The 13585-nt window shown below is 53.6% G+C and overlaps 2 protein-coding genes across 2 annotated transcripts; one reads left to right on the forward strand and one right to left on the reverse strand.

Annotated features, from left to right (window-relative positions):
* The first annotated feature begins 60 nt into the window (after positions 1–60).
* On the forward strand, positions 61–6440 carry LOC107215629 (potassium voltage-gated channel subfamily V member 2-like). The gene is made up of 2 exons (XM_015651963.3): positions 61–3002; positions 4397–6440. Exons 1-2 carry the CDS (start codon positions 1752–1754, stop codon positions 4661–4663), a joined length of 1518 nt encoding a protein of 505 aa, XP_015507449.1. The 5' UTR covers positions 61–1751; the 3' UTR covers positions 4664–6440.
* Positions 6441–6801: 361 nt separating this feature from the next.
* Positions 6802–11158, reverse strand: LOC107215618 (bone morphogenetic protein 2-like). Its single transcript, XM_015651942.3, has 5 exons — positions 9421–11158; positions 9166–9302; positions 8726–8848; positions 8101–8299; positions 6802–7733 (listed from the first exon to the last, which is right to left on the reverse strand). Exons 1-5 carry the CDS (start codon positions 9680–9682, stop codon positions 7327–7329), a joined length of 1128 nt encoding a protein of 375 aa, XP_015507428.1. The 5' UTR covers positions 9683–11158; the 3' UTR covers positions 6802–7326.
* Positions 11159–13585: the final 2427 nt, after the last annotated feature.

Consider the following 13585-nt stretch of genomic DNA (forward strand, 5'->3'; position numbering starts at 1 on the left):
TGGATATGTGCATTTGCATGGATTCTGTATCTAGGAGGCCATCACCTTTGGATGGTCACATCTTGGGAAAGAAGACTTGGTGTGGGTGGGCTGGCCTGGGATGCTGTGGGGAAGTCAGTGCTGCTGTGCCTTCCTGGGACAGATGATACTCCAGCACACACCAGCTATAGCAGACAAAATTAAATACAGGAGCAAAGCAAACAGAGAGGGTGGGGACAGGAGAAACAGATGCCACAGTAGCACCAGAGGTGCTACTGCTGACCCAGGAACAAGTGGGGAGTTCAGCCAAAAGCAAGGTGAAAAAAATGCCTGAACTTGTCCTTTCTTTGCCAGAGCAGAGTACAAAGTGGGGAGCACTCCAGGAAGGGCTCCAGGAGTGGAGTGGGAAGGGTTCCAGGAGTCCAGACAGGACAGGGCTGAGCTGGGGCCAGTTGAAGCACTGGTGCTGGCAGGGCCACATGGCCAAGGTCAGCTGTCACCAGCCAGTCCCAGTGAGCTTCAGCTGCCAAGCTGAGCCTGCCTGTTCTGTGGTACAAGGCACAGTGCTTGCTCTGTGTGATGGGGAGTGAGGGCCTGGGGCAAATTCACAAGACATAGCAGGTTTTGCTTTCTGCTCCTTGAGTGCTTCAGGGTTCAAAGAAATACATTTCATGGATCTTGTGCCAAAACTTTGGGCTGTGTTTCTGACAGCAATTTCCCTTCCTCTGTCCAATGGTAGAAGTGTTTTTGTTGTTCTAATCTCCAAGCTCAGGGGCTTCACTTGTAGTGGAGCTTGAGCTGCTTTTCAAGCCAGGAGCATCTTTGTGCTTCACATCTCTGTATTTAATTAGACCAGTTCATGGAGATCAATATGATGTTTTACATGTTGAAGTAGGATCCTCTTCCATGGTAAGACCTCAAATATCAGCCTGTTTAATTTTGGTTCCCTTTCTACTTGCAAATCAAAGGATTATTTCCTCCTTTTCAGTTTCAATAGTTCAGAGGCACTATTGCTGTCTACTTGTATTTCCAGTGTTCCCTGTTCCTGCCCCTGCCTGGGTGAGTAGTGGGGCTGGGGGCACAGAGCAGCCTGTCCCTCAGGGGACCTTCTTGCACACTGTGTAGAGGTGGTTCCTTCACCTCATCCACTCTAAATCTGCACTGTGGGACTTGAGGGATGAGCTGAGAGGTCATGACCATCTCCCCTCCCCGGCTGTGACAGCTGACAGCCGGGCCAGCTGCATTAGCCTTTAACGAAAGGCTGGTGCCAAGAGCAGCATCTGGTGTGGGGGTACAAAGACAATGCAAACCCTGCGTGTCTGCACCTTCCTGTCCCATCAACAGAGGGTAAATCGAGGCAAGCTTGTGCTGTTTCCAGTTTGCTGTCATAGATGTCCTTCCAGGAAACAGCATGCAGCAAATGCAAACAGCTAATAAGAACAGAATAAGGGAAAAGAGAAGTGCAGAGCTAGAAATAGTTCCTTACATAAAGGACTAGTGCCTCAATCTCATTAGTGTCTTAAGGAGCGGGCACTTGGCCGCCTCTGACTGCTACGATGCAAACCCCAATCTGATCAGCAATCGGCTTTGGGACCCCGGCAGGTGCCACGTGGCACCAGGACACAGCTGTGCCCCTCGGGCAGCCACTCCACTGCCCCGAGCTCGCAGCACTTGTCCTGGTCAGTGTGTGCCCAGTGGGAGCATTCCCATGAAGCCAGAGCTGCTGTCCTGCTGCCCATAACAGGAGTCACTGCTTCGGAAGGCTGGGCACCATGAGGCAACAACGGAGCAGGCGCGCGAGTCTCTCGGCCAGCCTGAAGATAGGGGATCACCGAGGCCACTGCCGGACCCCGGAGGAGCAGGAATCCTACATCCCATTTGCACAGGACAGCCTGGTAAGGCAATGGAACTCCATGCAGAACGTGGCAGATAGTAACCAGGAGAAGAGCCAGACTCCCATCCAAAGGAACAAGTACCTGCTCAACATTAACGTGGGTGGCAAATTGTTCCAGATAGCTTACAAGGTACTGGCCCAGTATCCCATCACCCGGCTTGGGAAGCTGGCCCTCTATACAGATCCTGTGAAGAAGCTGCAGCTTTGTGATGACTACTTGGTGCAGAAGAATGAGTATTTCTTTGACAGAGATCCTTCAATTTTCAACTACATTTTCCATTTCTATCGCAGTGGGGTCCTGTGGGTGATGGATGAGATGTGCCCCAGTAACTTTGTGGAGGAAATTGAGTACTGGGGAATCCATCTGAAATACTCCCAACGCTGCTGCCGGATCCTGTTCGAGGAAAAGCGAGATGAACTCAGTGAGTACCTGAAAATAGAGAAGGAGCTGGAGGCAGAACTGGAGCCCCTGGAGTCAGGGGCGCAGTTTGATGGCAAATTTCTGGGTCGGTTTCGGAAAATGGTCTGGAACCTCATTGAGAATCCATACTCTTCTGTCCCAGCCAAGATAATTGCTGTCATGTCGAGCTTCTTTGTGCTTATCTCCATTGTGGGCATGACACTGAGCACAGTGGAGGAGATGAAAAACAAGACAGGGAAAATGTGGATGGAGCAGATGGAAATGATCTGTGCCATCTTCTTCACCTCTGAATACCTCATGCGGCTCATATCCTCCTCCAGCTTCAAGAACTTTCTGCGGGCAGCATTTAATGCTATAGACCTGGTGGCCATCCTGCCCTTCTACATCCAGATCCTCTTTGAAAATCTGGATGATGGAGACATGCAGTACCATGAGGAGCTGCACAAGGTGGAGAATGTGAGCAAACTGGGCAAAGTCCTCAAGCTCATCAAGCTCATGAGGATCTTCCGCATCCTCAAGCTGGCACGTCACTCCACTGGCCTCCGAGCCTTCAGCTTCACCATGCGCCAATGCTACCAGCAGGTTTGCTGCCTCCTCCTCTTCATTGCCATGGGGGTCTTCACCTTCTCCGCTCTCATACACTCGGTGGAACATGATGTTCCTGGCACCGACTTCACCAGTATCCCCTGCGCGTGGTGGTGGGCAGCGGTAAGGTGTGAGCAGCTTCTTCCAGAGGGGCATGGAGGAGGCTCTGTGGGTAGGGGCTGCCCTGGTGCTTAGGGGATTCACCACTGCTGCTGGCCAGGAGGCAGGAAGGGCCCAGCCTTCCCTCCAGCTCAGTAATGGTGGGAAACTCAGAGCCCTGCATGTCCTGAGGAAAGAAATCAGAGGTCTGGACTGACCTGAGAGGCTCAAAATCTGGTCCTGGGATGGGCTGGTGGGACAGAGGTGGTGGCTTGGGTACTTCCAGGCCTGACTTGAACAAAGGGGATGTGACTCAGCTTTATCTGTCATGGGACCCATGTGTTGAGTGGGTGCAGCCTGTGGGCTTGGGGTCAGCCACCTTGGACAGCCTGAGACCTGGGCAGCACTGCAGCCCTGCTGAGCTCGAAAGGCACAAGAGCTTGTGGGTCTGAGATGGGGAACCCAGGGCTGCATGTGGGACCCACAGTCACACTGTGCCTCAGCCTGTGTCATGAGAGTGGACACAGACTGGGGTGTGCTGCCTGCTCGCTGCCCTGCTTGTGCCAGGAGCCAGCAGCGCTGCAGAGCTGAGCACTATAATAAACCTGGCATTGTCTCTGAGATGGGGAGCAGCTAAAGCACGAGAGCCAAGGGTTATGACGGCATTTTGATTTACAGATGAAATTATCCCACAGATCACTTCTGCTCTTATAGTACCCTTTGGCCACCAAAGGCTATCTGCTTCAAATTCATCCCTCCTCAAGGAGGAGCAAAATCAGCAACATCACTATGTTCAAGTGCTTCAACATCCCAGGCTAAGCCTGCCCCTGGGAGCACAGCTCCCTGCCAAGCCCAAACCTCTCTGGCCTCAGCTGCTCACCCTGTCCCCATAGCGCTGCTCCCCATTTACTAAACATGGTTCATTCCCAGGCAATGTCTCTGTTTTCCATGGAGGGGAAAGCTCCAGGAAGGTATCCCTCCAGGAAGCTTTGTCTGGGAACAGGCAGCTTGCAGTCAGGAAACTCTGGAGCCAGAGCTCTGAGGGGGAAGGAAGCTCCAGCAGACACCGACTGCTGGGGAAGGCTCAGCTCAGGGGTGTCCAGCTGCCTTTGAAGAGACAACACACAGAGCAGTAAGGGAGCAGGGCCTGGCCTTTGATCTGTGCTTCTGGGGCTCAGCCAGCCCTTCAGCTCTCCAGGCCTGCTGAACACAGCCTGGACAGCGACGCCCTGGCTTTGCAGGCTCTGGAGAGGGCACAGCTCAGCTGGCTGCTCTCAGGGCCAGGGTCTGGCACTGGTAACAGGGGACAGGTGGCTCCACAGAGGGCAGGAGGGAGTGAGTTCCAGCACCAGCCAGTGGGGTCTGCTGGGCTTATTTCCATGGGATTTTATTTTTTTTACTTTTCTGTTCCTGCACAGGTCAGCCTCTCCACTGTGGGCTACGGAGACACTGTGCCTGACACAATACTTGGCAGGATGGTGGCATTTGTCTGCATCTCCTTCGGCATCATCCTCAATGGAATGCCCATCTCCATCCTCTACAACAAATTTTCTGACTACTATGCCAAGCTGAAGGCTCATGAGATGAGCCAGTCACTTCATCTTTCCAGGAGGATCCGCTTGAAGGAGCGAGTCCTGCAGAAGTTCTCAGAGTGCTGGAGAGCTGACCCCCGCTATTACCACTGACACAGGCTCCCCACCCCGCAGACATCCCCTGTCCTGGCCATCCTCACAGTAGATTCTGTCCCCCAGGGAGGCTCTGAGCTATGGGCAGAGTCCCAACAGTGCTGGGGCTCTGCTGTTGCACAGGAGCTGCTGCCAGCTGGGACCTCCCTTACTGCTGTGTGCCAGACACTGCTGTCCCACAGAGCAGCCACTCACAGGTGGCTTGGGAGCTGTATGGCCACGGGCTGAGGCAAAGGGCACTCTGACATCACAGGGAGTGAGGGATGGGACTGAACTGTCACCTGTCCAAGGCAGGTAGCCCAGTGTGACACATGTGCAGGTGCTGCTCTGTTCCCCACTGAGTGGGACACACAGGCTCCCCCTGCCCAGGGCCCAGTGACTCCCTGCCAGCCAAGCAGCCCAGGCCTAGTCAAGTGTGGGGATTTGGGTGAAGGCCCAGAGGAAAGGCTACAGCCATGCATCCTTCCAGCCAAATCTGTTCTTCTTCTCACTACTCTGGAGTCTGGGGCACAGTCATTACTTGGGATGCTGTTGTGATGGACCCGCAGGCACTATAGGCATACAGAGCTTGTAGCCAGAGCACCCTCAGGAACAGACATTTAACAAACCAGGCCCAAAACTTCATTGTCCTGCATTCTTGTCCAGCCAACTGTGTGTCATTCAGTAAACTGCTCATCACTTGGAGTGAGGAGGGGACATCTCCTCAAAGCTCACAAGTCCATCCATGCAAGGACGGGGCTCTCAGGGATCCAGATGAGCCTGTCCATGCATTAGTTTTGGAATGAGGTGCCTGGGCCTGGGTGCACTGGAACTGGAGCTGGGACATGCATATGATCAGGACACACCAGCTGGGTCTGCCCTGTGTTCACATCATGGGAGGCAGTGGGGGGGACATGTCTGGGGGCAGAGGGGAAGGATTTACCCTCCAGCATGGGACCATGTCCAGTCAATGGGCCTCCTGAAGGGATACACCCTTCCTTTGGGTGAGATGGAGAGAGGGATCTCGGGCTGCAGGGAGGATTGGTGTGGGGGTCAACAGCTGCTGGTGCTATTTCCAGGTGAGCAGGGGGAAGAAACTGCTGCCAGCCAGGCTAGGGTGCGATTCACTTACTTGTGAGCAGGACTTGGAGATGCAGAGGTGCCACGGGACCCCTGGTGTCAGTCTTGGACTGTGGCTAAGCTGCTGATGTTGGAAACTTGGGAAGAGACTTGGGGGAGCTGAGTCCTCTGGCAGGGACAGTCACACTCCCACTGAGAGCTGGACTGCAGGGGGCAAGGGGGCTGTGCCAGCAGGTGTGAGGGGACCCCTATCCTGACCACCAACACCTACACCCACTCCCTAGTAACCCACATTTGACACCTGCCCTCTGTACACCTCCCCAGCACTGGCCTGACCCCACAGCGTTGGGCAGCTCTGGTTTACACCCCATTTTTCTCTCTGTTCTCAGAGAGAACATTCTCTCTGAGCACAGCATTTTCCTCTGACCATCTTCCCCCAGAGCTCTCCTGCCCCACTGTCCGGGTTTCAGCTGCAAGAGAGTTCATTTTCTCCCCAGTGGCTGGTACAATGCTGTATTTTAGATTGAGTGTGAGAATAATCTTGATCACACACTGATCTCCCAGCGGCTGATTGCTGCTAGGAGACAGGCTGGGCACAGATCAGTGGGTGCTGAGCAATTGGGTATTGGGCATCACTTGTCTGTCTTGAGGTTTATCATTCCCTCCTTTTGGTGTCTCCCTTTTCATTACAAATATTATTAAATATTACTGTATTTTACTTTATTTCATTTCCATTATTGAACTTTCCTTATCTCAACCCACAGGTTTTGCCTTTTCTGATTCTCTTCCCCATCCCACCGGGGTGGAGGGGGAGGCCAGTGGCTGTGTGATGCTTAGTTGCGATCTGGGGTTAAACCACGACAGCCACTGCCCCAGCAGCATCAGCTCCAGGCACCCCTATAAACACCCCTGTCCCCACCCCAGACCCCATCACCACATTCCCCCAAGTACCCCCATTGCCTGCTCATCCCCCTGCACCCCCAGTTGCAGGCTGATGGATCCTGAGACCATTCAGCTTTCAAGGAATGGGGCACACCAACCTCATCCCCTTGCCCCTGGAGACTGCGCTGCAGCTGGATCTCCATCCCTCCATGTGCACCCCCTTCCCTGTGCCTGCAAGATGTCTGCTTGTCCTGTTCATGGCAGCAATTCAGAGACCACAGGCAGCTTTTGGAGAATGGCATGTTTAAATAGTTGCTCTGAATTAATTTTACAAGTCACAGCAATGCAGGAATGTACGGACATTTACAGGTCACTGTACAGGCGGTATCTGTCATATATTAGTGCTCTTGCTATATACATATAGTACAGCCTGCAGGAGCCTCTGCATGGGCAGGGACACCCATGCACCTGCACAGAGCACCCCAAAACGGAGCTGCAGCCCTGTGGCTACTGGTTCACACGGGCTCCTTCAAGTTGATTTAATCAGAGCTTGGCCCTGAGCCTTCCTGGGCTGGCCCTGTCAGGGAGTGACACCATCCAGGGCAGACCCTTGCTTTGCTCGTCCCCATCTGTTTTATAGGGTTTATGGGACAGAGACATCACTGATGCTCTGGAGGGAGCAGCCTCCACTGCAGCGGTGATTCCAGCCCCCTTCTCCTGCCTCAGTGGCAGCCACAGCTCCCGGCCACCATGTCATCGTACTGCTTGAGGACCACATTCTCGTCATCATCAAAGTAGAGGAGGTTGATGGAGTTGAGCTTGTCAGGCACACAGCAGGGGCTGCTGACACCCTCACTCAGCTTCAGGGCATTGATGATGGACTGCACTGTGGCATGGTTCGTCGGCCGCATGTTCTCGCCCAGAGGAAAGGGGCAGGAGCCTTTGCAGTGGAAGGCGTTGTACCCCCGTGGTGAGATGATCCAGCCAGACCAGCCAATCTCCTCGAAGTCCACAGACAATGGGTACCTCTGGCAGGACTGGAGCCGGTCCAGCGAGCGTGTACTGCGTGATCTGCCCAGCTTGGGCACTGGCATCTTGGCAGGGAGATCGGGAGCCTGAGGCTTTAAATCTATCAGAAAGAGCATCCAATGCCATTGGCTATTGCATGAGCCTGGGTGAAGGAAGAAAATACTGCAGCCCTCCCCACACCTGGCCATCCCTCCCCACAGCTTTTGTCTGCAACCTCTGGTCACAGCCTGTCACCAACTCAGAGCCACCAGAAGGTGACAGCCTCAGTCTCATGCCAAACTCAAATCCAGCTACACATCTGTAAGCAGGCAACACCCCTGAGTGGGCTACACCAGAAATGAGAGAACCTCTCCTACCAGCCAGGGAAGGGGGTTTGGATTTGAGGAGTCCACATGTGGGGATGGGGAGTACCCCTTGGGGAAGGGACGTTGGCACTGAGGGAGTCGTGCCAGGCGTATGGGACTCACCTGGGAAGCCAGCTGTGGGCAGCAGCGCTCCACGGCGCCCATCATCCGTGAAAAGGACCAACATGGGCTTCTTGCTCTCGTGGTGGCCCCCGCCAGATGCAAACTGCAGTGGTGGGGGGTCGAGCGGGTTCTCATCCGGGCTCTGGATTGTCACCAGCAAACCTTGGTTTCTGCTTTCATCTTCAGTCCAGTCACGAACCTGGGGAACCAAACCAGTGTCAGGGTGGACCAGGACAGGCACTGCACTGGTGTCCTCACAGGCAGGTCCCAGGCCAGCAGCAGGACATGGTGAGCTGGGACCCCTTGAGGCCACACTCTGTGTGCCATGAGAAGGGGTTGCTCCAGGGCTGCAGCACAGGGGACACTGGCAGGAGCCAGCACCAGAACTCCCTGCAGAGCAGTGAGACAAGTTTGGGGAAGGATGAAGCAGCTCCTGGGGCTCTTGGCATGACTTTTTCTTCCCCTTCCCAGAGGATGCATCTCCCCATGTCACTGCAGAGACTGCAGACAGGAAACTACACTGGAGACTGAAAAGCTTCTGAGGGTGAAATGGGTTTAAAAACCTCCTGCATGTGAACCCCAGAATCCTCTCTGTGCTGCCCAAAACAGAGGAAAAGTGACTCACAGCTGATGTGATGGGAAAGATCTCCCAGCCCGAGGTTTGCAGTGAGACGGTCCGTGCTACCAGCAGCTTCTTCCCTCCAGAGGTGTCTGGCTTGTCTTTCTCCAGCACCTGGTACACATTGACCTGGGGAAGGCAAAGGTGGTCACCCCTTCATTCTGCCTGAGGGGTTGACCCTGGACAGAGGTATGGGGGGAGATGGGGAATTGTCAGCATGGATCTGTAACAACCTTGGTGTGTCTTTGCTGATGTTTGCACAAGCCAGAAGGATATTTAAGAACCTGCCACAGTTAAATCATCATGATTCTCTGTGAAACATTTGTTCATGTGATACTAGAGCCAGGTCATGTTCCCACTGCAGGCAAATGAGCACAGTGTGCCAGTGGCATCCCTGGGCACAGGCTGGGGGACAGCCCCATCTCTATCCTCATCCCCCTCCTCACCTGGCAGAAGTGGTGCCTTTTGGGCCTATCTGTGACCCTCTGCCAGAGGCGGAAGAGGTGCAGCTCTGCCATCAGGATCCTCTCATTCTTGGCCACGCTGGAGAGGACAAACAGGAACCGCATCTCCTCACTGTGCGCTGGGAAGAAGAAGGATGCATTGAAAAGAGCAAAAACAGGGGTGGCAGCACCACCAACCACATTCAGCCCCTCCCCAGAGCCACATCCCAGTACCACAGGGAACCACCCTCCCCTTACTTTTATCCAGGAAGCTGCGGACGGTGTTGCCCTTCAGGACGTCGGGGTTCTTGGTGACGCCATCCGCATTGGCAACAGTGTTGAACAGATCCACCATGTACTGGGGTGGCCGCTTGAAGTGAGCTGGGGGGGCCGGAGGGTCTTCCATGCCAAAGAGTTCCAGGAGTTTCTTCAGCGCCTCAGCCCGCCGGCTCACCAAGCTGGCTGGGCTCGGGCATCCCGTCTTGGCCAGGGCCAGCAGCAGCAGGACAGTCCCCAGCATGGCTCTGTGCTCCCTGTCCCTGCACAACTCCGCCCGCCTCCCCGGTGCTGCTTTTATAACTCACTAGAAAGCTGGACTGGAGTAAAATATGCACAGGAGCAATCAGGAGGGTAAAGAGAGTTAATTGCCATGCTAACAAGGTGAGAAGCCTGGCTCCCGGGCCCCCTGCATCAATTAGCCCCAGTACACAAGTGGGAAGGAGGACGGCTCACCAGGCACTCCCAGGGCTGGCAGGGGAAACGGGAGTCTGGGGCCACCAGCCCCTTGCAGGGTCTTGGCTGAGCTGCATTTGCTCTCCGTAGGAGACTAACTGGATTTTAATGATGGCACTAATGGGACAAATCCGATGACTTTTGTGTGGAGGAATGCAGCCCATCAAGATGAGCATCCCCTTCCCGGGTCCAGTCACAGCAGCTCATGCTGCCCCTCTCACAACCGCAGCTGAGAGCAAGGATCGTGGCGGGGGCTCAGTATCACACTGGTGTCCCTGTACCATGTTCCTGTCGGGTGTGCAGGGTGGGGTGCCCCGGGTCCCCAGTCTGCCATGGGGCAGAGCAGGTTCCAGCAGAGGACCCGGCAGTGCTGCAGCCCCAGGCTGTCACACTGCAGCAGCAGCACAGCACCCTAATCCAGCTTGCTTTTTACTACTACTATTATTATTATCATCATCATCATCATCATCATCATCATCATTATAAAAGGCTGTTGTCTTCCTGGGAATGAAAAGGCATTTGCTCCTAATTCCTGAATGCTTGAACTTAATGAAATATTCGGGCAGTGGGATAAAAGCCAATTCTTTAGGTCTTGTTCCCCAATCACAGAGAAACCAAGCTAGTGCAGGTGGACATGACACACTGCACAGCTGCCATGGGAATAAACGGAAAAAATTAGCATTAATTAACTAATCCATCAGGGCTGTAGCCCTGATAGGACCACCTGATGGGAGACAAGGTAAAGGCTAATGTCCAGCGGTGCCCACAGTTTATTCCAACCCAAAGGGTTGTTAATTATGCAGAACAGGCATGGTGGCACCGACAGGCTGGAGTTAATGGAGAGAGGAAATTATCTGTACCCCCGGGATCCTCTCCTTTCTCTCTCCAGCTCACCAGAAACACGTCCAAGATATCTGGGGGTGCCTGCAGAGACAGCTCTGCCCCAATATGCCCAGCTCCTGGTTCCCTCTCCTGTCTCCAGCTCCACAGTTTGTAACCTGGAGCAGCCAACCCGTGCATCCCCCAGCCTGTGCCAGACGGCTGCATCTTCCAGGGATGCTGGATGCAGAGGGGCCGTGGAGCTGCACAGTGGAGACCCAAGGACCTGCAAATTGCCCATGATGTTTATTTTACAAGCTGTAAAACATTTTGTAGAGGGTTCATTTATACCCGCTGGTTAAAGTAGCTTTTATACAAAAATCAGCCTTATCTCATTTACATATCCTGCATACAGTCTGGCAGGGTCTCCAGGAGCCCCACCCGCAGCTTCCAGCCCCGCTATCCCCGGTACTTGCACTCCCAGATGGCAGTGACGGTGTGACCAGAACCTGTGCATGTCATAGTCGTGAGGGCACAGTGTCTTGGGGCAGTCTGTGCCCAAAACAGGCATTCCTCTCTGTCTTGTGACTCCCTGCAGTTAGAGAAAAACAGCACATCCCTGGTACATCCCCAGTAGACTCCCAGTGCAGTCAAAGAAAAACCAGTATATCCCCAGTACATCCCCAGTACACCACCAGCCCCCTATATCCTGGACCTTCTGTTCACTTGGGAAAAGGGTAGATGCTCTGGAGTAGGATGAGAGAGAAGGGAGGCAGCTTTTTTCCTGCAGCATCTATTCCTTACTCTTGGAGTAACTCGTGAACTGTCACCTCCCTCTGCCTGAACAGATCAGGTCTTTCTTTCTTCCTGCATAGTTTGATTTGCTTCCCTTTGCATGCAAAGAATCCCAGCTCGGTTTGGGTTGGAAAGGACCTTAAAGCTCATCTCATCCCAACTCCTGCCATAGGCAGGGACACCTTCCACTATCCCAGGGTGCTCCAAGCACCAACCTTGCTTCCAACATGGCCTGGAATACTCCCAGGGATAAGGCAGCCACAGCTGCTCTGGGCACCCTGTGCCATGGCCTCATCACCCTCCCAGCCAAGAATTTCTTCCCAATATCCCATCCAGCCCTGCCCTCTGGCAGTGGAAGCCATTCCCCCCTTGTCCATGTCCTTCCTGTGTGGTGTACCCATATTTTTATGTCTACAATCAACACATAGTCCTGCCCCTTCAGCCTGAAACAACTGCCTGGACACACCCTGCCACAGCAACCCCCTACATCCCCACAGCTTTGCCAGGAGGTGAGAGACAGGAGTGGCACATTCCAGGCTGCAGAAGCCACTGTCAGGATCTGTCTGCTGTCCTGGGACATCACAGGCTCTGTAACCACCTGCCGAATTCAGCCCCACCATGGCAGCTCCGGCTCTCCCTCCAGCACAGCACAGCATGGTGGGTGAGCTGGGGGTGCCAGCAGGGTACCCAAACCCTGCTCTGTGTGCCCCCAACCCCGGGAGCCGCAGATGCCTTGGGTGAGAGGACCAGGGGCAGCTCCCACCTGGCCCGGGGTGTGGATGTGCGGGTGGGAGAGCAGATGGAGCCTGGCAGCTGTGCTTACCTAAGCAAGCAGAGATCCCCCGAGGAGCAGCTGCCCAAGCACCTTCCCACACCGATTTCCTGCAAAGTTTTGCAAAACAAAGGCACAAAAATCCCCTGCAGCACCTCAGCAGGGACACCCCAGGACTCTCCACCTTCCCTCCAGCCTCAGGCTCAGCATCCATCCCCAAAGAAGGGCAGCAGCAAGGCACAGCAGGTAAGAAATATTTTGGGGGCATAGCAGTAGTTTTTGAATCAGAGGTCCCTGTGTATGAAGGTATACTCAGCCTACTAGGCAGTAGGGTCTCTGCTGAACTGAAGACACACCTAACAACTAAATATTTTTTTAAATAAGTATCATTGTTCCTTAATTACTTTTTTAAAATAAATCCTCAATCCAAATAAAAAACCTTATGTTCCTTTATGGCTCTGATGTATGCACAAATTAGTGGCAGTAAAATACATTTTATATCATGAAAGAATATAAATGTGAGGTTTTTACCACTCTAGTTCAATGCTAGTGTGAAGCTGTTCATGTTAGAGCATCTACCCAGCAGCTCAGACCCCTCATGAGGGCCCAGCTGAGCTCACCAGAGAGGAGCCAAACCCCTGGAAACCAACCTTGAGCTGTTCCTCCCTGTGTCCTGCACAGTTCTGGACAATTTCATAATATCCTACCTGGGAGACACGGTAGCATTTTTCCTTCATTTCGCAGTTCTGCAGTGTCTGAACCACCTCTCCACCACATGGGTTTTTGACCAGAACAGTGCTGAACTTTGTGGGCACACAGAAAAGTCCATCTACAAGGAATCAAGAAGGAAAATTAACTTGGAGCTGCACCCCAGATTCCTGCAGAAGCAGTACAGAACAACCAGCTTTTGGCATCTAGCACCCTCTGGAAAAGGCTGTTCTCTGTGTCAGAAGAGCTGGGAGTTTGGGGCTCATTCCTTCACCAGTTCATGGCCTTAGTGGTAGGCTCTGTTCCTCCATCCCAGTTTGAGACCATGAGGAAACAGCAGTTATTGTGGGTTTAAGTTGTGACTGATGTCCCTGACCCTGTGAAAGCCCCAGTTCTGGGGAGTGAGCACCAGCCACTCCATGTTATCTCTGAGAAAAACCGTATTTGAACACAAAATATTGATATCAGAACTTTTCCCAGAGCCACACTCTCACACCAGGGATGGGGGAACGTGATTTAGCATTTACTCATTCAGTATTTCCCTCTGGATTTGCCAGGGACTGTGCCCTTTATGGGCTTCTCAGATGCTGGAGCCAG

This window comes from Parus major, chromosome 28 (genome assembly GCF_001522545.3).
Source record: "Parus major isolate Abel chromosome 28, Parus_major1.1, whole genome shotgun sequence".
Lineage (NCBI taxonomy): Eukaryota > Metazoa > Chordata > Aves > Passeriformes > Paridae > Parus > Parus major.

Coding starts and splice junctions, on each gene's coding strand:
- LOC107215629 (XM_015651963.3), top strand. CDS start 1,752: ATGAGGCAACAACGGAGCAGGCGCGCGAGTCTCTCGGCCAGCCTGAAG. Junction 3,003..4,396: donor GCGCGTGGTGGTGGGCAGCG/GTAAGGTGTGAG, acceptor GTTCCTGCACAG/GTCAGCCTCTCCACTGTGGG.
- LOC107215618 (XM_015651942.3), bottom strand. CDS start 9,682: ATGCTGGGGACTGTCCTGCTGCTGCTGGCCCTGGCCAAGACGGGATGC. Junction 8,849..9,165: donor AAAGGCACCACTTCTGCCAG/GTGAGGAGGGGG, acceptor TGCCTTCCCCAG/GTCAATGTGTACCAGGTGCT. Junction 8,300..8,725: donor TCTTTCCCATCACATCAGCT/GTGAGTCACTTT, acceptor TTGGTTCCCCAG/GTTCGTGACTGGACTGAAGA.